Consider the following 25,787-nt stretch of genomic DNA (forward strand, 5'->3'; position numbering starts at 1 on the left):
GCCTCTCATGATTACACTAAGGTTAAACATTTTTGGCAAAAAAACTATATGTGTGTATATATAGTACCCCTACATATATATAGCCTCTCATCAGAAGATATATAGTTTCAGATTTTCCCCTATTGGTGAAGGTAAGCTTTGTTACTTGGTTAAGGCAATGACTGCCACATTTCTACAAATATACCTTTGTAGATGTATATTTTCATCTTGAAATTAGTAGGTCATTTGTGGGATGATACTTTGAGGACTAGTGATTATTATTCTCCCTAAATAATTTCACCCAATGGTTTTAATATCCACTTATGTTGTTTGTTGATTATGCTGGGGGTTATCAAATGTTAACTTTCTCATTCTATCATTCCTTCTTCATTTAGTAGCTATTTTTTTTGTTTGGACGGAAGAGTTTCCTCTATTCCCTTTCTCCTCTCTTAAGTATGAATGTGGAAAAACAGACATTTTAAAAACTATTTATTGATTTTAGAGAGAGAGGAAGAGAGAAAGAGAGAGAGAAACTTCAATTTGCTGTTTCACTTGTTTATGCATTCATTGGTTGATTCTTGAATGTACCCTGACCAGGGATCTAATCCACAACCTTGGCCTATCAGGACAACACTCTAACCAACTGAGGTACCTGGCCCGGGCAAAACAGTATTCTTCAAATGCACTTCAATTATTTTATTGCCTTTAACCCTGTGTCTATGCTTTTCCCTATTGCTAGGTCACTGTTTCCCTTCCTGGATAACTCCTCACGTTTCAGAGCCCAGCCTTTCCTAACCGTTGTCCACCACTCCCACATGCAGTTTTGAGTTATTCTAGTACCCTGTATTCTTCTTATGGTAGCCTGTAACATTTATTGCAACAATCTGATTGCCTATATTGCCTTTAGAATCCAAGCTTTGTGAGGCTGAAATGGTGCCCATCTCATTCAACATATTTCCTGACCCTAGGATAGGCCAAACACACAGAAGATACTTAATAACATTTAGTAAATGAATGACTGTACTGCTGATTGAGTGTTAGGTGAAATGAAACAATTTTTTAGGAGAGAAGTCCCTCGATTTTTCACTTCTGTGAAAAAGAGCTGGCACAGATTATTTAGTGATCACATTCTAAAACTTCTTTACTGGGCCCATGTGAAGGACTTAAGAGCTCTGTGGAGTAGACAGTGTGCACCATTAAGAGGTCTAAGTCTAATGATCATGATTATTAAAAACAGCCTCATCATGGTATCAACACAAGTAATACAAAGAACTAGTTTGCAAACATCAATGTATCATGTGGGGGTCTTAGAAAATGCTTTGAAAACCATTGGGTTTGATAAAATAAGAAATTCAATGAAGGACCACCATCTTTCCATCTCAAGCTTCATTTCCTAAACCCACAGCAGTATTTCCTTCCATATTTTTGACATAGTTTCTCCATGTAACTTTCAGGGCACATTCTCTCCCAAATTTCCTCCTACCACACTGGCTGCTCTTCATTAGTCTCTTTTGCTAGCTTCTCTCCATTTTGTATACCTTCTAAATGTTGAAGTGCCCTAGGATTGACCATCTTCCTATCTTCACTAATTCCCTAAATGACCACATTTAGTTTAATTGCTTAATTGTGTTTTTTCTAAGCTTTATTCTAAAATTCATATTCTAGATGTGATATATCCCCTAAGTCTTCAGGCCCAAATATTCAATTGCCCACTCAAGATAACTTAGATGTTTAACATGCGTTTCAAATTTAACATGTTCAAAATTCTTGATTTTTTTTCATCCCAAAACTAACCCCAACTTTCCCATATTAGTAAATGACACCACCAATCACCAAGATACCCAAAACAAATTGAAGGCCATTCTTTCTTTTGTTATTTAACATTCTACTTCCAAATCCATCATCAAATCATGTCAATTTTATCTTTAAAATATGTCCAAATCCAACCATCTTTTATGAACTCCAGCACTATCACCCTAGTTCAAACTATCATTACCTTGTCTATATTATTAGTACAATGGCCTTCTAAGTGGCCTCCCTTCTTCTACCCATACAGCAACCAGATTTATCTTTTTATAACATAAATTAAACCTCCATTCAAAAGCTTCTACCAGTTTCTCATTGTTGCCTTTCTTCTTTATAACACTTGCCATATCTCACATAATATTATGTATCTATTTGCAGGATCTCTAAAGGCAGAGACTTTGTATTATTCATACTGTGCACTCAGAGCCGAAAGAGTGCCTGACACTTAATAGATGATCAATAAATATTTGCTTAATGAACCAGTGAATCACCAAGCATTAAAAAAACAACAACTTTGGTATCTAATATTATAACCTGGTAAAACAGGGACAGTGATTATCTGATGATACCTACGTCATCCTCAGAGCCCCATGTACCATTTTTTTTTCACATGAATGTAACAAAGAATGCCAACTCTTCATTCTGGATTATCTTTCCTTCAGCATCCTGAGCCCTATGATATGCTCTTTTCTAGAAGGAGGTAACTTATACATTAATCCTTTTAAATACAATAAAAAGATGAAGATATATATGGGACATATATGGACCTTTATCTGTAGGCATGATTTTTTACAGAGAGTTAGTATGATGGAGAGCTTGAAAAATCTATGCTATGAGTCCTCCAGAAATTCCCCTCCTGCTAAGACACAATATATATTTTTATAGGAGAGGGAAAGATAAAAAACAAACAGAGCTGTTAAATTTCAAAACATAGACTTAAACTCATAATCATTAATTTATTTTTTCCACAAATACTTATTGAATTACAATGTGCCAGGCATAATGATAAGCACCTATGAAACAGCGGAAAACAAGACAGATAGGGTCTGTACTAGCATAGAATTTGCATTTGAGTTGGGGCAGATAGACAGTGAACAAGTAAACAAATATATAAAATGATTAAAAATTGTGATTAGTGCTCTTAAGGAAATAAACATGATACTGTGCTAGAACAAAAGAGGGGGGCTGTGGTAGGCAGAATAATGCCCCTTTCAAAGATGTCCACATTCTAGTCTCCAGAACTTGTAAATATGTTATATTATATAACAAGGAGTAATTAATGTTGCTAATCAGCTGACACTGAGATCAGAAGATTATCCTGGGTTGTCTGGGTTTATCACAGGGTGGAAAGAGAGGCAGAGGAGAGAGTGTCAGAGTCAGGGAGGGATTTGAAGATGCTGCCCTGCTGACTTTGAAGATGGAAGAAGGGGCCACAAGTGCAGGCAGCTTCTAAAAGCTGAGGGGCGGAGGCAGGAAAATGGATTCTCCCTAAGAGCCTCCACAAGGAGAGAACTCCTGCTGATACCTTCCTTGATTGTAGCCCAGTGAGACCCATTTCACACTTCTGACCTTCAGAAGTCTAAGATAGTAAAATTGTGTTATTTAAAGCCACCAATTGTGTGGTAATTTGTTATAGAAGATATAAAAATAGCACAGGGATATTAGATAGGAAAGTCCAAGAAAGCTTCTCTAAAGAGGTGACACTAATTTAAGAATTGAAGGATTAAAAGGAGTGCATCGTGAAACAAGCTGGTGCTAATACATTCCAGGCAGAGAAAACAGGCCAAGGACCCAAGATTGAAAAGGTATAGATATGTTCTAGAAACTGATGAACAATCAGGGTAATTCAAGTGTGGTGACTGAGAAAGTAGTCAATAAGAGACTGAAAATTTAGGTAGGATTAATACATGCAGGGCCTTCTAGGCTATGTTAAGGAATTTAGATTGTACTCTCCTTGTAATGGGAAGATGTTGAATGGTTTAAACATGAGTATTACATAATCTGCCTTGTGTCTTTTTAAGAGAACATGGTATGCTTTTTATTGCAGTATAACATAACACGTATAAATCATAGTTTTATATAGTTATAAAGTTATATAAAGTTTATATAGTTATAGCTCAACAGATTTTGAGAGTGGTTACCTGTGTAACCAACACCCAAATAAAAAAATAGAATATTATCAATACCACTGAAGCCTCCCACTTGCCCCCTTCTAGTCTTTTTTTAAAGTTTTTAAAAATATATATTTTTATTGATTTCAGAGAGGAAGAAAGAGGGAGAGAGAGACAGAAACATCAATGATGAGAGAGAATCATTGATTGGCTGCCTCCTGCACACCCCCCACTGGGGATCAAGCCTGCAACCCAGGCATGTGCCCTTGACTGAAATTGAACCTGGGACCCATCAGTCCACAGGCTGACGCTCTATCCACTGAGCTATACCAGGTAGGGCACCCCCTTCTAGTCTTGATTTCCACTACAGGCAACCACGATTTGCATTTTTATCATCTTAGTTTCTCCAATTATTGAGTTTATATAAATAGAATCATGCAAAATATTTTCTTTTACATATGATTTTTTCTACTGAACATTGTGAGATTTATACATATTGTTGCACATAGTAATAGTTTTAAAAATTGTCATTGCTGTACATATTTTTATATATAGCAATAGCAATCTATTCATCCATTCTACTACGAGGTACATTTGAATGGCTTTCAAGTTTGCTCTATGATGAACATTCTCATACATGTCTCTTTGTATGCACATATAAGCATTTCTATTGGGTATACATCAGAGAATGCAATTACTGAGTTGTGGGGTATGTATATATTGAAATTAGTAAATGCTGCCAGTATTCCAGGCCCAATGTATCAATTTAAACTCCACCAGCAGTGTATGATAGTTGAAGTTGCTCCATTCTTTCCGACACCTGGAAATGTTAGCTTTTAATATTAATTGATTAAGTTATTCTCTTGGGTGGGTAAAGGCATTTCATTGTGGTTTAAAATTACATTTCTTTGATAACTAATGATGTTGAAAACTTTTCATATGCTTATTGGATATTTATATATTCTCTTTTATAAGTGCTCGCTCATTGACTTAGTACTTTGGTTTTTAAATGATAATTTGGCTTCCATGGGGAGATTATATTAGCCAATTTAAAGTATTTGCTTCAATCTTGGTGTAACATAACTGAAGTTTTGTATATGCATAGAAATTTATTTTACAAGTGTTTGTGTACAGAGAGAATACTACAGAAATACAGGTATGCAACACAACACCATCAAAGTGCAATTTATGTGTAAGATTAATCATGAAACTATGACTCAAAAGTGTTTTCTGAAAATGGTTGATCTATCCTATTAAGACACCTTATCATCACCAACTTTACAAGAAAATAATACTCTCATGAATTGAATTTATTAATGAAATGGAGTCCTTTAAACACAAGCTTTACAGAAATTTAATGATTGAGGGAGAGAAAATGCAATGCTGCATACAATTTAATTTAATGGCCTCCAGAAAAAAATTAATTTTACTTCTATGAAACCGAGTTAGATGAATTCTGAGACATAAATACATTTATGATGGAGAAAGGGCATGTCCAATTAATGGGATTTCTGGCTGCCTGCCCAAGGAGATTCTGCAAAATCTTACAAGGTAAAACCCCCTCTGGAGCAAGAGGTATGTGTGTGTGGAATGCGGAGGGCTCCACCCTACAATAAATTAACTTTGTACAGCATGCTTTATTGCTCTGCCCTGCATTCTGGCAGGCTTTCTTTCATTGTCTCTCCCCCTGAGTGGCTTGCTTTGGTTGTTCTCTTTTAAAGATGACTCAGCCAGACTTTAAAGATGACTTGCCTCTCATCTCTTCCTCCACCCTCATTTTTGTTCCTCGAGTAGCAAAGCCAAATCAGAGCCATTTTTGTGGATGTTCCATCATACTGAGCTATTGGCCCTGAGAAGTGAATTGCTTCTTTTCTCTTTCGAACCTTCATGGGGGACATTCATCGTCTAACTAGACTACCTCCGGCCCCCTCTATTCTCTGAGGCTAGAAATACCGAATGTCCACGGCTTCTGGGGGTGGGGCTGCTTTTCATCCCTGCTCCCCTCCTAGGAAGGACAACTACTGCAATTCCCTCAGCAGCCCCAAACAAGGAGTCAAGAGAGCAGCCACAGATCCAAAGCTAATAGGGTGGGCACTCTGCCAAGTTCTGTGCTCCGCTCTCTTTCTACCTCACCTTCCTCGGTTAGTCTGCATTTGAAGAGCCTAGAAAATTAATTTCCCCGGGGCAAGGGACCTTTGGGGGCTGGGTGGAGGAGGGAGTGTCTCAGCTTCGAAAAGTGCAGTCGACTCGCCCTCTGCTGGTTAAATATCCGAATTATCGCCGCTAATACAAAGTGGGAAAGAAAGCAATCCGTATAACACGGAAAAATTACAGCTGAAACTCGGCTTAATGTAGCCTATTTGTCCATCTTAAATAGCCACTGGTTTCCCTTAGTCCTGTCTGCTGCCCAACCACTGAGGTTTAATTAGACTCTTATTCTAATACCTAGTCCCGTTAATATGTTATGTTGTCCCAAGCCCATTTTCATTTGCTCTTGGGTTTTTGCCCTTCTAAAATGGGAATTAAGACCCGCAAACATGCTATTTTTGTCTGGTTTGTTGCTAGGCAACTGGAAAATGATACCTGAACCGTCACTTCCAGACCACACTTGTGCTTCAGCCCAATCAATCTCTTTGCCTGAAACAGTAATTCGGTGCGAGCAAAAACAGCTGCTGGTTTTGTGTCCGAGACTAATTAATTGAAAAACAATGCAGCAAAAGAAGGCTGTCCCACGCCGGTTTCTTAGGAGAGCTGGCAAGCAGCTTTGTGCAAGAGGAGGGACTGGTCGCCATAACTCACACAGACTTTTGTACCGCCTTTGCTGTCTTACGCATTTTGTCGGAATAAACCAACACATCGAGGTTGGTTAATCTACCGTCTGTCGCAAAGCAAGACAGCATTTACAAGAATGCACTTAGAATCCGGCGGGTAGGGAGAGAGAAAAAAATCAGAATTTTGAAATTTGGAATATTATTTAATATCAGCTGGTTCCCCTGCTAGCCTAAATGTCCCGAATCAAGGGGTTCTCACTCCCCTCCATATCTGGCATTGTAAATTAGTCGGTCACGCGGCTCTTGGAACCCGCTGGTATTGGCCAGTTCCTTTGTCAGGTGAAAAATCTCTGCAGCGAGTCATGGGACTAAACTGGGGCGGTGTCGCTGTCCGCATCTGGGGTGCTGAACTCTAGGCGTGGCCAGAGAGAGTTCTTTTACATGACAACTTCCGGTAGGGCGGGGTTTGGGTAGCGTTTCAAAAAGTGGATCCACCTGCCACCTGGTGGTAGATGAGAAAAGTGCTTTTGATAAAGTTCAAAAAGGACTTTGGATTGACACCCTAAACTCTGAAGAAACAAATTGAAAAGGCTTGGGATCTTGGACCTCAGGATGAGATTTTGGGAGATATGCCTATTTTTAAAAGCCATAGAAAGATATAGGAGAAATTGAGAATTTTCAGAGCGCTCTCTCACTTCTACACAAGAAAATAATTTACAAATATGTTTAAATTTCCCCAAGCATTTCTTCCAACACATCTTGTTTTCAGATTGGTATTGGAAAAGTATTTGCATATATAGGCATTTAGAAATATTTATTAAAATATTCATAGAGTAGATTTTATTAAAGGAAATGCTATTGAAGTTCTATCTTGTTAGCCAAATAAATTCAAGGAAGCTTAGCTGAAAGTACTGCTCTGATTTCAGCTACTGGAAGGGAAAAAAGGTGTAATTATGTTTAGGAAGTGGTAAGAGGTCACAGGAATTATAGGAGGAAAAATCATGTTTCTTTTTCCTCCAGGACTAGTAGTTTATAAACCATCAGATAATTGAAAATACAGGAAATTTATGGTATGCTTATTATTTCTACCCTGTGTATTTTTACACTGTTTTACACTACTTTAGCAATGACTTAATCATCACTGTGACATATGTAAATTTAACTTCATATAAGGAGACCCTTAGGTTGCTGAATAAGTAGAGATCCTTTGATACATAACAACAACAACAAAAAACAGGAGCAAGAAGTAATGAGGTGCCCATTCAAATGTTGTTATTATGAAAATACTATGGAAAGCTGGGTACATTTTTTAGAAGCTATGAAATCAAAATTTCAACTGACCATAAATTTTAATGTCTTTCATGGTGACCTATTCTTCCTAAGTAGTTTAATATCATTCTTTCCATCTTTTGAAACAAGTGACTGCTATGTAGCTCATTACAGTGTAAAACCAATTCTAACAAATTGAGAGTAAAATGAATTTCTTTCACAAACAAATTAATCAATCTCAGAAAACAACAGACCTATCCAGGAAACACAGTTGGCTTTATTAGCCAACCCAGTTAATATTTAGTATTCTTATATTTTCTCATTTACTATTCTCTGAATTTTAATACAGAAAATATGGTTATCATTTTTGTTTTAATGTATAAAACATTATTTTTTAATATTAATTTCAATAAAATTTAGGTACTGAATTGTGATTGTCTTCAATTGCAAAAAAATTAGTCAGAGTTTAATGAGGAAAAGAATTATCACTCTAACCTAGGCTCCTTTTGGTTAAATTGGAAAGTTTCCCAAACACTTGTCAGATTTCAGGAAAAGACACCTATAATCTGTCTACCTGAGTCAACATGGAAAACAAGCAGGAATAAAGGCACTAAAGCCATCTGTTTAAAATAAGAGTAATATAAACCTTGCCTGTAAGTAATTTTGGTTTAAATTATAGCTTCTTATGTTACATGCACATGTAGATGGTAAACAATAAGAAGCATTGTCATTTAAAGCAACAGATGGTTGGTCAAGAGCAGCTTCCATAAATTGAGCTGCCTAAGAAAGACATCTAAACCCCCAAAGCCTCATGTTCCTACAAAAATGAATAAGAAACTTAAAATGCATGAAAAGACAATGAAATCATAGAATTCTAAAATAGTAGTGAAATCTAAAATTCAGGTGTGAATTCAATGTTTTAAAATACATCTGCTCCTAAAAATAGACAGCTTTTTTAAGACTTAAGGAATATACATGAAAGAAAATGGGAGGGGATTCCAGATACTAATATGTTTATAAATATGTCTGTAACAATAAATATCATAAATATTAAAACTCTAAAACTACTTGAAGTTTGGTACAATAATAGAAACAACAAATGAGGAGATTCTCCAATATTCTACTTAGGGTATTTTTTTCTGAAAATATTGAAAAAAGTGACAAAATTATTAGCAGAACAATCTTGAAGCATTTAAATCTATGATGTAAAGGTAAATAAATAAACATAAATTACACATTTTACATAAGTGTTAAAATAGTTTTCAGTTCAACATCATTTCATTACAATGTTAATGAACTGCCATAGAAACTTAACTCTTATTTATATCAATTATTCTTTGGCAAAATTGGTTTCCTTATACATCTTTTGCTTAAAGTTGTAGAACCTATCAATGTTAAATGAGGACTTACTGTATAAATACACATTTATTATTCAAAATAATCACTCTCCTCCTCAACTCCTATGGGAGGAGTATACCTCTGTCCCAATGATGCTGAGTTTGGTTATGTTATATACTTCGACCTCACACTGAGTTTAGTATACTTCCCCACGTTTTGACTTTGTGTTTGTCCAAGTGAGTTACTTTGACAAATGGGACATTAGCAGAGTAGATTGAATTGTGTCCTCCAGAAAAATATGTTGAAGTCCTAATCTCTATGTTTATAATGTATAATATGTTATATCATATATTATGTAAAATATTATAACATGTATATATGAAAAAGAGAGAGTATGCAAATGTAGCAAAATTGAGGAATCTAGGTGAAGAGCATATGGTCATTTATTATTATTATTATTAAAAATATTTTTATTGATTTCAGAGAGGAAGGGAGAGGGAGAGACAGAAACATCCACGATGAGAAAGAATCATTGATTGGCTGCCTCCTGCATATCCCTTACTGGGCATGTGCCCCACCAAGAATCAAACTGTGACCTCCTGGATCATAGGTTGATGCTCAACCACTGAGCCATGCCGGCCGGGCTAATGGTAATTTATTATCACTTGTTTTGTCAAATATAAGCAAATCAGGACTTAGGTAAGGAGAAGCTCTAACAAAAAGACCATGGCCAGAGCAAAACACTCTGACCACAAAACCTGCAAATGTCTCAAAATCAAACAGAAAAAAGTTGTTTTTTTTAAAATAGGGAGGGTAAACTTTGTATGGGAGTAAAGCAAGGGGATAGAGTGAGCAGATGGCATAATCAGGGTGCTTTCACAAGGAAATTTTTTTCTGTGGTTGGCCAGTTCTCAGAATGAGCCATTTAGTGGGGCTGTTCTGCATTTTAAGGCTTATTTAATTTGGGGGGCAAATTAAAGTTCAGGGACCTATGCAGAAAAGAGAAGCCTGACTAAAGTTTGGTCAAGACAAACTAGTGGGTAAGTAGTAGGCCATTGTAAGCACTCATGACTTTAAATTATTTCAAAATAATATTTTTTAAAAGCTTAAAAGTCAGTACTTAGATATAGTTTTGGAATGGGTCTTTTGATCTCCCAAAAAACTCACTCTTCCCACTATCTAGATTTTGAGTACAAACCTTGACATTACAACCTAGAAGGTTGTAGATTTATTCTGTGTGCCCATCATCCTACTTTCACTGGAAAGGATGAAGACTTAAAAAATAGCACCATGTTTAAAGTTCCCCAGGTTTTCAGAGAAAAAATAAAATATTTTGGAATTTAATCCCATCAAGAGGGTATTACTGAGTGCCCTAGGGGCTAACCAAACAGATTAAGATTCAGAGGAATCCAGCTGAAGAGCAAAATTAAACTGTATAGAGATGCACAGATGTTAAAATAGCTAATGGAGACTGAAGGAACTGTTAACTTCTTCATGTCAGGATGTCATACACATTATATACACTGTTTTCATTCACTTTTTTATCACTTGGAAAATGTGGTTTAGATTTCTCTTAAGTGGCAGTAACTTTCTATAGCATCTAGCATGTGAAACACTGAGCAAAATGGGAAATCACCAAGTGCTATTGATAATGAGCATGAGACAGAGTGTCAGAAGACAGGCTCTAGTTCTTATACTGGGCAAGTGATTTCAGCATTTAGGCCTTAGTTTTTCATTTGTAAAAAAAAAGGGGGAGGGAGAGATTGGACCTCATCTTTCTGAGGTGCCTTATCATCTCAAATATTCTATGATCCTATGATTGTAAAGGAAACTCTCCACAAAAATCTGCCAAATATGAAGTCATTTATATATACAGGGTGTCCCCCAAAATGTACACACACTTTAACAGCTAATAGCTCAATTTTGAAAATAAAATGCATTTTAACAAAACTGCCTTTATAATTATTTAAAGTGTGTGTATACATTTTTGGGGACATCCTATTTATATGTAATCTATTGTTTCATTTAATTTAAAATCCAAAGCCAAATATTTGCCTCCATTTAATGTATCCATTATATATATATGCAAGCAGAATAGTATATTAATTAAGAGCATAGATTTTGCAGACAGACAATATTGAATTGAGTTCGTTCTTTAATCTTTACTAGGTAGAAGATCTTAAAATATCTCCAGTCCCACTTTCTCTGTCTGTAAAAGAAGAAATTATAATGTCTATCTCACAGAGTTGTTGCAAAGATTAAATTAGATAATGCATGTAAATCATTCAACATAGTGCCAGTATATAGAAATCACACACAAGAAATATTACTGCCATCAGATCATTTAAGTGCCAAGCCAACTGCTTCCTAAATGTTTGAGAGTTTTGGGCAAATCAAGAGGGTAGTTGACCAATTCCCCTATCAGTGTACCTACTGGACCCGGGTTCCAAAGATAACCTATGTCTGTCCCCTTTCCTTGTCCTACTGATCACTCCCTCCAAACCATTCTCCCCCATTTGGCTGGGAATCCAGAAGACACTGCAAGCTCTTTTTGCCTCTCCCTTGGTCTCTAGGCGGAGTGCGTGCAGTGTCAGGAGTAGCTTATTCCTCGGTTTGCAGGTTGCTGCGGTGGCCCCCGCCAGCTCCCAGAAACGGTGACTTCAGCTTGAGCGAGAACCCTCACTGGCTTCTCAATTCCCAAGGACTTTTCTTGTGAAAGGGAATTACAAGGCGCGTCTGTCGTCGCTTTGGCAACAAACTTTCAACCTCTACCTGACTCTCTGGATGAGAACATATCTATTAATACATTCGATAGTCTGGGGAGTGCCAATTTTCTTCCAGGTGCAAAACAGCTTACAGGGCTCAGCTAGCCATTGGCTCAGCTGCGCTTAGAGGGTAGCAAAGCCAAGAGCTGCGGTTGCGCGAACCTGCGGAGAAGTGAAAGTTTATCCGCCACAGGTGGGAACCTGCAGAGACTTGAAAGTTTATCCGCAACAGGTGGTGGCCGCTGCACAGAGTGCGCCTGTGAAAACGGATGGCGGTTGTGCGCAGAAAACTCTTGCAAAGCAGGCAAGTGGGGTCCCTTCTCCTTTTTCTGTGCATTTCTGTGGGGGCTGAGGCAACCATCCGCTATTCGGTGGCGGAGGAGATGGAGAGCGGTTCGTTTGTGGCGAATGTGGCTAAGGACCTGGGGCTGGAGGTAGGGAAGCTGGCTGCGCGCGGCGCGCGGCTGGTTTCCGAGGGCAACAGACTGCACTTCCGGCTCCACCGCAAGACAGGGGATCTGTTCGTGAAGGAGAAACTGGATCGGGAGTCACTCTGTGGCAAAGCCGACCCGTGCGTTCTGCACTTTGAAATAGTCCTGGTGGAGCCCCTGCAGTCCTTCCGTGCCGAGGTCAGGGTATTTGATATCAACGACAATGCCCCGATTTTCCCAAACAAGGAGCCGCTTTTAAAGATTCCAGAGAGCACGCCCCTGGGCTCACGTTTTCCTCTGCAGAGCGCCCAGGATCTGGACGTGGGCCTCAACGGTCTCCAGAACTACACCTTGAGCGCCAACGCGTATTTCCACCTGCACACTCGCTTCCGCGGCCACGGGCCTAAATACGCCGAGCTGGTGCTGGATAAACCCCTGGACAGAGAGGAGCACCCGGAAGTCAACTTGACAATTACGGCGGTGGATGGCGGGTCCCCGCCCAAGTCTGGCAGCGCCCACATCCGCGTGGAGGTCCTGGACGTCAACGACCACGTGCCCCAGTTCTCCAGGCTGGTGTACCGCGCGCAGGTACCGGAAGACAGCGCCAATGGTTCTTTGGTGGTCACGGTGACGGCCACAGACCTAGACGAGGGCTCCAACAAGAAGATAACGTACTCTTTAGCTCAAAACCCAGAAGCAATTCTCCAGACTTTTCAGATTGACTCTGAAACGGGAGAGGTTCGACTGAGAGGGTCCCTAGATTTTGAAGCGATTGAAACCTACGACATTGACATTCAAGCTACCGACGGAGGAGGTCTCTCTGCCCACAGCAAAGTCCTGGTGGAAGTGGTGGATGTGAATGACAATCCTCCTGAAGTGACTGTCTCCTCTGTGTCCAGCCCTCTCCCTGAGGACTCCCCACTACAAACTGTAGTGGCCCTTTTTTCTATTCGAGACCGGGACGTTCGAGTGGGAGGAAAAATCACCTGCTTTCTCAGAGAAGACCTTCCCTTTGCAGTCAAACCTACGTTCCGGAATGCTTATTCGCTGGTCACGGACAGAGGCTTGGATCGGGAGGAGGTCTCAGGCTATAATATCACCCTTGTTGCCATGGATACCGGACCGCCCAATTTGTCCACAGAGACTGTAATAGAGGTGCTAATATCTGACATTAATGACAATCCCCCAGTGTTTCGGGAGGACTCCTACATCTTGACTGTTCGGGAAAACAACAGCCCTGCAGTTTTCATTGGCAAAGTCCATGCTGAGGATTTAGATTTGGGTGAGAATGCCCAAGTAACATATTCTCTGCTGCCTCCAAAAAGTGGAGATCTATCAGTCTTTGCTTACATCTCCATAAATTCAGACAACGGGAAGCTCTATGCACTGAGAACCATGGATTATGAGGCCATTCAAGATTTTCAGTTTGTGATAAAGGCAACTGATGGGGGCTTCCCATCGCTCAGTAGCCAGGTTACTGTCCGAGTGGTTGTCCTGGATGACAATGACAACCGCCCAATGATCTTGTACCCATTGCAGAATGGCACCTTGCCCTGCAATGACCTGGTGCCCAGGTCTGCAGAGGCAGGCTACCTGGTGACTAAGGTGGTGGCTGTGGATGGTGACTCGGGTCAGAATTCTTGGCTTTCATATCATCTATTTAAGGCCAGTGACCCCGGGTTATTCTCTGTTCAACAACAAAATGGGGAAATCCGTACATTGCGGCAGATATCTGAGAGAGACCCCATGATGCAGAAACTTATCATTCTTGTTCAGGATCATGGCCAACCAGTTCTTTCCACTACTGCTTCACTCAACATCCTGCTGGTAGATGGCTTTTCTGAGCCCTATCTGCAGTTCCGGGATCCATCCAAGCATCCTACAATGGTAAATCCATCCACTAAATATTTGGTCATTTCTCTGGCTGTGCTTTCCTTTCTCTTTCTCCTCTCTGTCACAGTGATCTCCATTATACACATCTGCCAGAAAATTAAATATAGAGAAAAGATCACAATTCAGGAGCATTTCTATGATGACTGTAATTTCCCCAACCACCTGGTACAAGGAGGAGCCCATGGACCTTTATCCCAGCCTTGTCCCTATGAAATGTGCTCAGCCACTGGCACTGGCACTAGTGAGTTTCGGTTTCTTAAGCGCTTTATGCCCAACTTCCCCTTCCCCCACGGCACTGGAGAGGTGAAAGCAGAGGCTGGCTCCAGTGTACCACCAGATTCTGACAGGAATAGGTCTCTGGGGTCAGAGGGTCATGCCCGAGTACCTGATGACTATATGTAGCCAATATTCATGTCTCCCCTGGAAGTTCATTAGTGCTGGCCCTAGAAATGCTTAGTTCCATAAAGATATCCTTTTATTTTACCTTTAAATTATTTTCCAGTAGAAAGGTATGCATATGTAGGGAAGAAAACTGGCTTCTAGTTTTGATGTAATATCAGGAAGCAATTAGGTTTGAGAAACAGAAATATAGCTTATCATTATTCAGAAATTTCTAGATTTTTGTCCCTTGATGAGTGGAGATATCTTTGAATCTACATCTTGGGTGTCATTTATTCATAATCATGCAAATGTTTGGTGAATGGTGGTCCTCATAAATAATTGGATAAAGGGAAAAAAGGATTTGACTTATTTTTCAAATGTGAGTATAGGGCAGATTTAAAGCTAAAGAGATTTAACTCAGGAATGTTCTTCAATGGAATACTATTCAGCCATAAGAAAAGATGAAATACTGCCATTTATGACATGGCTGGACCTTGAGAATATTATGCTAAGCAAAATAAGTCAGTCAGAAAAAGCTAAGAACCATATAATTTCATTCATATGTAGGATATAAAACTGAAACTCATAGATGCAGTCAACAGTATGGTGGTTACCAGAGGGAAGGGGGTAGGAGTAGTAAAGGGTAAAGGAGGCCAAATATATGGTGATGGAAGATGCCTTGATTTTGGGTGGTTGGTACACAATGCAATATACAGATCATGTAACATAGAAATGTACACTTGAAACCTATATAATCCTTATTAACCAATGACACCCCAATAAATTTAATTAAAATAAAATAAAATAAAATAAGTTAAGGTAGATGTATATTTCTTTTTTTTTAATGGTTTTATTTATTTATTTATTTATTTATTTATTTATGTTCAGTTGATCAGCAGCCTAGACAGGTTCTCTAGCCAGGTTCTCAGATGTATATTTCTTAATGGTTGTTTGGAGTCTTAGGCAAGTCCCAAACCTCTCTTTTTACACAGATGTCTATCCCACTCCTTATGAGAGAGCTCTTATTTGAATGTGTGGAATGAAAAGTGGATGATAAAATAATAAATTAAGCTTGTTGTAGTTAACAAGTGCTATTGAACAACTACAAACTAAAACGATATTAAAGGAAAAAGAGTTCATTAATACCAATTAAGTGGACTTAAGAAAAAATACATTTTCAGATGTTACCAGATTAGGATTTAAGCCATTTTCCCCTCTGAGCATTCTAAAGGGATGACATGGAAACAGAAAGAGTTATTTTCTAATAAATCATTCATAAAATGAAATGGAGTAGGGACACAAGTTAGGCTTCTTTTTAAAATTATTATTTTCTTTTTATTTTATTTTTCTTTATTGATTAAGGTATTACATATGTGAACTTATCCCCCCATTGTCCCCCACCCCCACTCATGCCCTCACCTCCCTGGTGTCTGTCTTTTTAAGCCATTTTCCCCTCTGAGCATTCTGAAGGGATGACATGGAAACAGAAAAAAAGTTATTTTCTAACAAATCATTCATAAAATGAAATGGAGTAGGGACACAAGGTAGGCTTCTTTTTAAAATTATTTTTTTATTTTTCTTTCTTTTTATTTTATTTTATTTTTATTTTTTTTATTGCTTAAAGTATTAGACTTTATATTCTAAGCGCTGCCAGACAAACAGCTTGAGATTTGGGGAAAGGGCCAGTGGGGTTTGGGTGGTGTGATGTGTTGCTGGTCAGCTGTGGCCCATTCGCTTTTTTCCAGCTCTGGTCAGAAAGATTAGGAAGCTGTGAAAGAAAAGTGAGGTAGTGACTGACTCATGGCAAACCTTGTGGTTATGATGTTTAACACAGTGACTCACTACGAAAGTCAGAGTACCTTAGGCTTGGGGAAACAAGCTCAGTCCCATAACTCCATAGCCTAAGTTTTACTGATTGTTTGCTGAATGAAGACCAGTTGGTTTTCTAACTGATAAAAATTTCTCCTGTAATGTATTCCTCATCAAAGAAAATTAGTTTTCCTTCTGTCTACACATTTCCCCCTTGCCTGCTATTTCCCCCTTTTCAATACCTAACCTATTTAAATTAGTATATAACATGCCCCTGTCAATTTGTTCTCTCTAAGGGGGGAGAGGGGGTAATGTTAAATGGGTCCTTAGCTTAATTTTCCTGTAATTCAAAAATTGGATCCCCTCAGGTGCATTGTAAGAAAAAGCTACCATCATTTCATTCAAATGCTGGTTTCTTTAAAAAAAAAATCTTTTTATTGTTTACTTATTATTTTATTGATTTCAAAGAGGAAGGGAGATGGAAACATGCTCAAAGTCACTAATCATCCGAGAGATGCAAACCAAAATGACAATGCAGTACCATCTCACACCTGTCAGAATGGCTATCATCAACAAATAACAAGTGCTGGCAAGAATGCAGAGAAGAAGGAACCCCCATGCACTGCTGGTGGGAATGCAGACTGGTGCAGCCACTGTGGAGAACAGTATGAAGTTTCCTCAAAAAACTAAAAATGAAATCCCATTTGATCCAGTGATTCCCACGTCTAGGAATATATCCCAAGAAACTAGGCTTCTTTTTTTAAAAAATATCTTCCCATTCACCCACCCACCCCCGTATTCCCTCTGAGATGGTTCCATGCTTCTATGTCGCTGAGTCTATTTTGCTCATCAGTTTATTTTGTTTTCAGATTCTACATATGAGTGAGACATGTGATACTTGTCTTTTTCTCTGGCTTATTTCACTTAGCATAATAATCTCCAGGTCCCTCCATGCTGTCTCAAAGGATAAGAGATCCTTCTCTTTTGTTGTCGCATAGTACTTCATGTACCACAGCTTTTTTTTTATCCTCTCATTTACTGATGGGAACTTGGCCTGTTTCCAGATCTTAGCTATTGTAAATTGCATTGTTATGAACATAAGGGTGCATACAGTCTTTCTGAATGGTGTTTGGAGTTTATTAGGATATATTCCTAGAAGTGGGATCACTGGGTTAAATGGCAGTTCCATTTTTTATTTTTTGAGGAAACTCCATACTGTTTTCTATAATGGCTACACCAGTCTGCATTCCCACCAGCAGTGTACTTGGATTCCATCTTCTCCACATCCTCGCCAGCACTTGTCATTTGTTATTTGTTGATGGTAGCCATTCTGACAAATAACCTCATTGTCATTTTAATTTGCATCTCTCTGATGATTAGTGACTTTGAGCATTTTTTCATATGTCTCTTGACCATCTGCATGTCCACTTTGGAGAAGTGCCTATTTAGGTCCTTTGCCCATTATTAATTGGATTGTTTGTCTTCCTTTTGTTAAGTTGTATGAGTTCCTTATATATTTTGGAAATTAAACCCTTATGAGATGTATCATTGGCAAATATGTTCTTCAATACAGTGGGCTCCCTTTTCATTTTGTTGAAGGCTTCTTTTGCTATGCAGAAGCTTTTTTTATTTTGATGTAGTTCCACTTGTTTATTTTCTCCTTTGTTCCCCTTGCCCTAGGAGATGTATTGGCAACCATATCGCTATAAGAAATGTCTGAGGAGATTTTGCCTATGGTTTCTTCTAGGGTTTTTATGGTTTCACAACTTACATTTAAGCCTTTTATCCATTTTGATTTTATTCTTGTGTATGGTGTAAGTTGGTGGTCAAATTTCATTTTTTTGCATGTACCTGTCCAATTTTGCCAACACCATTTATTGAAGAGACTTTCTTAACTCTGTTGTATGCTCTTGCCTCTTTTGTCAAATATTAATTGAGCATAATGGTTTGGGTTGATTTCTGGGGTCTCTGTTCTGTTCCATTGGTCTATATGCTTGTTTTTGTGCCATTACCAGGCTGTTTTGATTACAGTGTCTTTGTAGTATAACTTGATATCTATTATTGTGATCCCTCCAACTTTGTTCTTCTTTCGCAAGATGCTGCAGATATTTGGGGTCTTTATTGGTTCCATGTAAATTTTTGAAGTATTTGTATTAGATCTGTGAAATATTCCATTGGTATTTTAATAGGGATTGCATTAAATCAACAGATTGCTTTGGGCAGTATGGACATATTAATAATGTTAATTCTACTATCCACGAACATGGTATATTCTTCCACTTGTTTATACCTTCACTATCTCTTTTTTCAATGTCCTATAATTTTTTGAGTACAGGTCTTTTACCTCCTTGGTTAAGTTTATTCTTAAGTATCTTATTTTTTGTTTTTATTTTATTTTATTTTTTAGTTTCTCTTTTTGAGAATTAATTATTGGTGTATAAAAATGCCATCTTAGTTTCTCTTTTTGAGAATTCATGATTGGTGTATAAAAATGCCATCAATTTCTGGGTATTGTATCCTTCTACATTGCTGATTTAATTTATTAAATCTAGTAGTTTTTTTGGTGGAGTCTTTAGGGTTTTCTATGTACAATGTCATATCATCTGCGAATAATGGCAATTTTACTTTCTCCTTTCCAATTTGGATCCCTTTTATGTTTTCTTATTGTCTGATCACTGTGACTAAGACTTCCAGTACTATGTTGCATAAGAGTGGTGAAAGCAGATAACCCTGTCTTATTCCTGTTCTTAGGGAAAATGGTTTTAGTTTTTGTCCATTGAGTATGATGTTGGCTGTAGGTTTGTCATATATGGCCTTTATTATGTTGAGGTATGATCCCTCTATTCTCACTTTGCTGAGAGTTTTTATCAAAAATGGGTGTTGGAATTTGTCAAATACTTTTTCTGCGTCTATTGATATGATCATGTGATTTTTGTCTTTCAATTTATTTATGTGATGCCTCACATTTATTGATTTGCAAATATTATACCAGCCAGCCTTGCATCCTTGGAATAAATCCCACTTGGTCATGGTGTATGATCTTTTTAATATAGTGCTGGATATGATTTGCTATTATTTTGTTGAAGATTTTAGCACCTATATTCATCTGGGATCAATATCCTATAATTCTCTTTCTTTGTAGTGTCTTTATCTGGTTTTGGAATTAGGATAATGCTGGCCTCATAAAAAGAGCTTGGAAGTGTTATTTCCTCTTGGATTTTTTTGAATAGTTTGAGGATGGTGTTAGTTTTTCTTAGAATGTTTAGTAAAACTCCCGTGTGAAGCCATCCGGACCAGGGCTTTTGTGTCTTGGGAGGTTTATTCTTCTTCTTCTTATTATTATTATTATTACTGCTTTAATTTAATTTATTACTGCTTTTAATTTAATCACTTGTTATTGGCCTATTCAGGGTTTCTGATTCTTCCTAATTCAGTTTTTGAAGATTGTATTTCCTAGCAAATCATTCATAGAATGAAAATGAGTAGGGACAGAAGTTAGACTTCTTTTTAATCATCACTGTTTGCCTTCATAAACTATTTTAAGTTCTCTCATTCTAAAATTAAAGAAACCAATATTAAAACATTAACATATTTTATTATAATACTACTAACTGTGAATTAAAAGCAAAAATAAAGTCTGCATTCATGAGGCTTTAATTCTGTGCCTTATTTTAGACAAATGTGTGTAAATTCAGACCCACAAGGCTATGTCCTGCACAGGGGGGCACTATATTTGTACCTGAAATTCCAAGGGTAGAACAGTACCTCTAAAATATTTCTGAAATATACCAGATCATATTTGTTTATATAAGCATTATTCTTGAAATTAAGACTGATACTTAATGGTGCCACTTGGCTGTTGACCTAGTAGCCGGGATATACTAAAAATTAGTGCTAAGTTAATTTTTAAATGTTAGAGATTAAGCATTGTTAATTGGTGTAACCTATTCTGACTTCAACATTTTTTCTTAGTATTTTGAGAATAGATGAGATAAATGCAGGATATCAGTAAATTGTCTTATCAATATTAAATATTTTCCATAAATTGAGATATAATCCTGCTCATTGGAGTCAAGGTCTTTCTTGCACAAAACATAGAACAGTTTGTGTTCCAGTGTATTTGGGTTAGGATTGGTTAACACATGTTGAAACCAGAGGTTTTAAGAAAGAAAAGACATGTAATTAACTTTTATGGGTAAGTAGTAATTAGTTAAAACATTATTAACTAAAAGTCATTGGATTAACTGCATTTGATGATATAATTGTATTTGATTACGTTGGATGATGTGAGCATAGTTAGTGGAGCCTGGTTTGATGTCAATGATAAGGAAAGAAATTGGTGTAGGTCAGTGATTTTAAGACTGAATTTCAAACAGCAGTAAAGTTCACACACACATAACAAATAAAAGTAGATGTAGATTTGTCAACTTTTTATATTTCCATGTATGAACATTAAATTAAAATGTAAAAAAACCCATCATTTCATACCATTATTTCATAAAAGAAATGATATTTTAAAATGGTAAAACAACTATCTCATAAAGGAAGTATCCTTTAAATTAAAAAAAACATAGTTTTATAAAAATTGTATTTTGCCATTATATTTTCATTTTTGCCTTTGACAAGTGAATAATGTGCCATGACTTCCGGTTGGGAACTACGGAAATAAATGATGATCTAATCTCATTCTTATTCAGACTTGAAGCTCCCAAGAAAAGTTCAATTGTACCTGATGATTAAAAACTAAGACCAACTCTGCATCAATATGCTGAGTATGTTGTGAACTATTTGTATTTGGAGAGAACTATATACCAGCTGAGATTGAGTCCAGGTTTCCATCAGCAAATTAACACAAAGAATGAAAATAATTAGGACACTTACTCTCCCCCCAAATGTCAAGTGACATTAGAACAATTTGTATTTATTCAAAGATATGACCAAATGCCTTAAAGTGCTCCTGTATAAAAAGGCCCTGATAAGTATTTAATAAAAAAATATCTAAATAGTTTGGACAAGTTGCTTCACTTACCTATTTCACTTTGAAATGCATGTAGATCTACATTTCCACTGAAAAGTTTAAGTTATAAAGAATTTAAGCTCTTTTAAAACTTTTTATTATGAGATAATTTTAGATATAAAACTGTGAGAATAGTATAGAGTCCTCATATACCCTTCACCTGCCTTCCCTTAATGTTAACATCTTACATAACCATAGCACAGTTATCAAAATTAAGAAATTAACATTTGTATAATTCTATTAACTAAACTGTAGGCTTTATTCCAATTTTACCAGTTTTTTTCATTAATATCCTTGTTCTTTTTAAGGATATCTAATCCAGGATCCCACAATGCATTTAGTTATGTCTCCTTAGTTTCTATTACCCATGATAGTTCCTTAACATTTCCTTGTCTTTCATGACCCCAAGACTTTTGAGGAGAACTAGTTAGTTATCTGCAAAATGTCCCTCATTGTTTTCAGTTTTATTGAGAAATGATTGACATACAGAACTGTATAACTTTAAGGTATACAGAAAAATTGACTTGATTTACATATATTGTGAAATGATTACCACAGTAAGTTTAGTTAACAAACATATGCCTCAATTTGAGATTGTCTCTGTTTTCTCATGATTAGATTGATGTCATGCATTATTGGGAAGAATACCACAGGGATGATATTGTGTCCTTCTCAGTGCTTCATATCAAGGGGCACATGATGTCAATATGTCATATTAACTGGTGATGTTAATCCCTTTTTATTGTAAAAAGAACATAACAAAATTTACCATGTTAACCATTTTTAAGGCAACAGTTCAGTAGTGTTAATCTTGATCACTTGACTAAGATAATACCTGCCAAGTTTCTTCACTGTAAAGTTGCTATTTTTCCCTTTGTAATTAATAAATACATGAGAACAGACACTTTGAAACTATGCAAATATGTTTCTGCTTAAACTTTTGCTTATTAATTTTAGTATCCACTGTTGGATATTTCCTGTGGTAATTAATACTGTGGTATTTAAATGGTGATTTTCTATTTCCCTGATTCCTTTTACACTAATTAATTGAAATCTTTTGGTAAGGAAAACTTGTTACTTCTCCCCCATTTATTATTTATTTAGTTCTTTATATATGGACTCATGGATATTTACTCTATTATTTGAGTTATAATCTAATACTACCATTATTTATTTTGTTGTTTAAACCATTTTATCTAGGATGAAGAGCATATTTTGAAGCCTGGAATTATCAACATAAACACATTTTGATCCAAATTAGTATTTCTTTATAATACTATATGTTAGATGATTTTAAACAAGCATAGGTTTCTTTAATCCTGTTAAGGTTTATTTGTAATGATATTTTAACTTTAAATGAAAATTACATTAACTTCATTTTAAATGTCCAAATAGTCATAAAACTATTAAATAGATATCAAAATATGAAAAATTTAAATTTTATTATGTAGACATATTTATACATTTATAAGATATATAATATAGATGTTATTTAAAATAGATTTATATGATGAAATTAGACATATAGATATATAAGAAATGGAATTGGTCTGGTTTTATTTAATTCTCCCCAAAATAAATATTTTGCTTTCTCTGTCATGTCTGTGTATTTTATTGTTATAGCTATTTTCTATTTAAGATGAGTTTGTCGTATTCTTGGGAACAGAATTCATCTATATAATTCTCCCATATAAAGGTCTATTTTCTATAAAGTTGAAGTATATGACTATCAGAGACTTACTCTTCAACTAAAAATTTGACTTCATTTCCAAATCTATGTAATATTTTTAAATAATACCATTAAATTATTGGTTATATTTATTTAACACTTAAAATTAACATTAAAAAGTAAAAATAACAAGGGTTTTCTGGCTAAGTTGGTGAAGCAAGCATATACTTCTGTGCACTGTTCTAGACATAGAAATTATAGATAACAATTAAAAACAGGAAAATTTAAAATGCAAAACCAGAAATGGAACAAACATAAAATGGTGAATAGGGATAAAACCCTTGCATTGTTGGGCTACAGGATGGGAAGTTGGCATTGGTTGGCATTAGTTTGGTTCTTATGGGCTATCCGGAGAAAAATGTTCTTCATGAAAGATGGAGAATAAAAGTCAGGGTCAATGCTTAGAGCCAAGAGCTAAGATGTTCATAAGAAAAGGTTGAAACACCACTGCCAAAAGATCCCTGAAGTTATATGTTATAATAGGTTTCAGACCTATGGAGGTTTCAGACACAAACTAGGTACTGAACTTATAGTCAGCAGATTCAATGAAGTCAACTGTACTATCTTTAGTATCATGTTGCACCAGAAACCCAAATCACTGTTATAAGACCTGGTTCTAGACCATGTTTAGGTGGTCAAGTAGAAGAACATGGGTGGGAAGAGCAAGTAAAAAGAAGACAACATTTTAAAAACAGTAGTATTCAAAATAAAACTTAAAGATACTTGTAGAGATGAATTCAGGAGTTACATCAAAAAATGGACAATGAATTATGAAAGAATAAAAAAGAGACAAATAAAAATAGATGGATATCAATATAACTTATTAGAAATTTGAAAAATGAAACACAGTCATGTAACAAAACCTCAGCAGATGGGATAAAATTCAGCCTGGGCTCTATTGAAGAACAAATTAGTAAATTGGTATATAACTAAGAAATAGCACAGAACAAAAAGATAAATTATGAAAGAGCAGTAAACAATGTTGCAGTCATCTATTGTTATGTGACAAACCACCCTAAAACTTAGTGGCATAAAACAGCCATTTTACTATGCTCATGAACTCTGTGGGTCAGGAATTCAGTGGGGGGCATAATAGGGATGGACTGTTTGTACTATGATGCCTCAGATAGAAAGGCTCAAAACTAGGGTGACATGTGACTATGGGCTACTATGTTCTGGAGGTAACTTCCCTTTCATGATTGATGCTGGCAGTCAATCAGAAACTTGCATGTGACCTTTCTATATGGTCTATGCTTCTTTACAACTTGGTGGCTGGGGTCCAAGAGCAAATACCACTTCCATCATACTTTCTTGACTTTGGTCAAGCAGTCAGAGATCAGATTTAAGCAGAGGGGACGTAGGCCCTACATTTTGAATAGAGGAGTGTCAAAAAACCTGGGACTCAGGTTTTAAAACTGTCACATAAGACCTGGAAGATAAGTTGAAAAATCCTAACATAGACCCAATAAAAGTTCCAGAAGAAGAGAATGGAGGGAAAGGCAGAAAGAAGAAAAGATAATAATGATTCTGGTTTTTGCCAAGATGGACTGCAGCTATCCTATTCCATGACCAGTCCTGGAAGAATCATAGTTTCTTATGGACTTCCTAACAAAGAAAAGACCAGGACCAGATGGTGCACAAATGGCAGGATTTCCTTCTTTTTTGTGGCTGAGTGACATATATATATATATTTCATTCATGTGTCCATGGACACTTAGGTTTTTTGACATCTTGGCTATTGTGAATAATGCTATAATGAACATGAGGGTGCAAATATCTCTTCATGACAGTGATTTAATTTTCTTCAATCATATACACAGAAGTGGAATTGTTGGGTCATATAATTTTTCTATTTTTAATTTTTTGAGGAACATCCATACTTTTTTTCGTAATGGCTGCACCAATTTACATTCTTACCAATAGGGTACAAGGCTTCCTTTTAAGAGTCATTTAGACTTAACATTTGTTTGTAGAAGTTAACAGGACTATGTAGATAAATTCATCTTTCGATAGTATAACCACTCATAATAGCATTTATGAAACACCATAATGTTCCAAGACACTAGACTGAACATTTCATAAGCATTGTTTCACTTAACCCCTTACAACTTCATGAATAAGATCACATCATTGTGCTTGCTTTGGCAGCACATATACTAAAATTGGAACGATATAGAAAAGCTTAGCATGGCCCCTGCACAAGGATGACATGCAAATTCATGAAGTGTTTCATTTTTTTATATTAGTAATGGATCAAACTAGTTGTATATCTGTATATCCCTTAAATGAATGTTAAGTCTAATAAAAACATTAATAAAAGATAACATCATTATATCCCTTTTTCAGATGAGGAAACTGAAGTTTTGAGAGATTCAGTAACTTTTAAAATACTACATATATGAAGTAGCAGAGCCAGGACTTGAATATGAGATTTCCAGACACAAAAGCCTGTGCTCTTAATCACCATTTTATGGTATTTCCTTAAGAT

At 36.5% G+C, this 25,787-nt stretch overlaps 1 protein-coding gene across 1 annotated transcript; it reads left to right on the forward strand.

Moving 5' to 3' along the window:
* Window positions 1–12,247: 12,247 nt before the first annotated feature.
* On the forward strand, window positions 12,248–14,766 carry PCDHB1 (protocadherin beta 1). The gene has a single exon (XM_005881073.2). The coding sequence runs from the start codon at window positions 12,309–12,311 to the stop codon at window positions 14,763–14,765; it is 2,457 nt and encodes an 818-aa protein (XP_005881135.1). The 5' UTR covers window positions 12,248–12,308; the 3' UTR covers window position 14,766.
* The last annotated feature ends 11,021 nt before the right edge of the window (window positions 14,767–25,787 follow it).

This window comes from Myotis brandtii, unplaced genomic scaffold (genome assembly GCF_000412655.1).
Source record: "Myotis brandtii unplaced genomic scaffold, ASM41265v1 scaffold668, whole genome shotgun sequence".
Classification (NCBI taxonomy): Eukaryota; Metazoa; Chordata; class Mammalia; order Chiroptera; family Vespertilionidae; genus Myotis; species Myotis brandtii.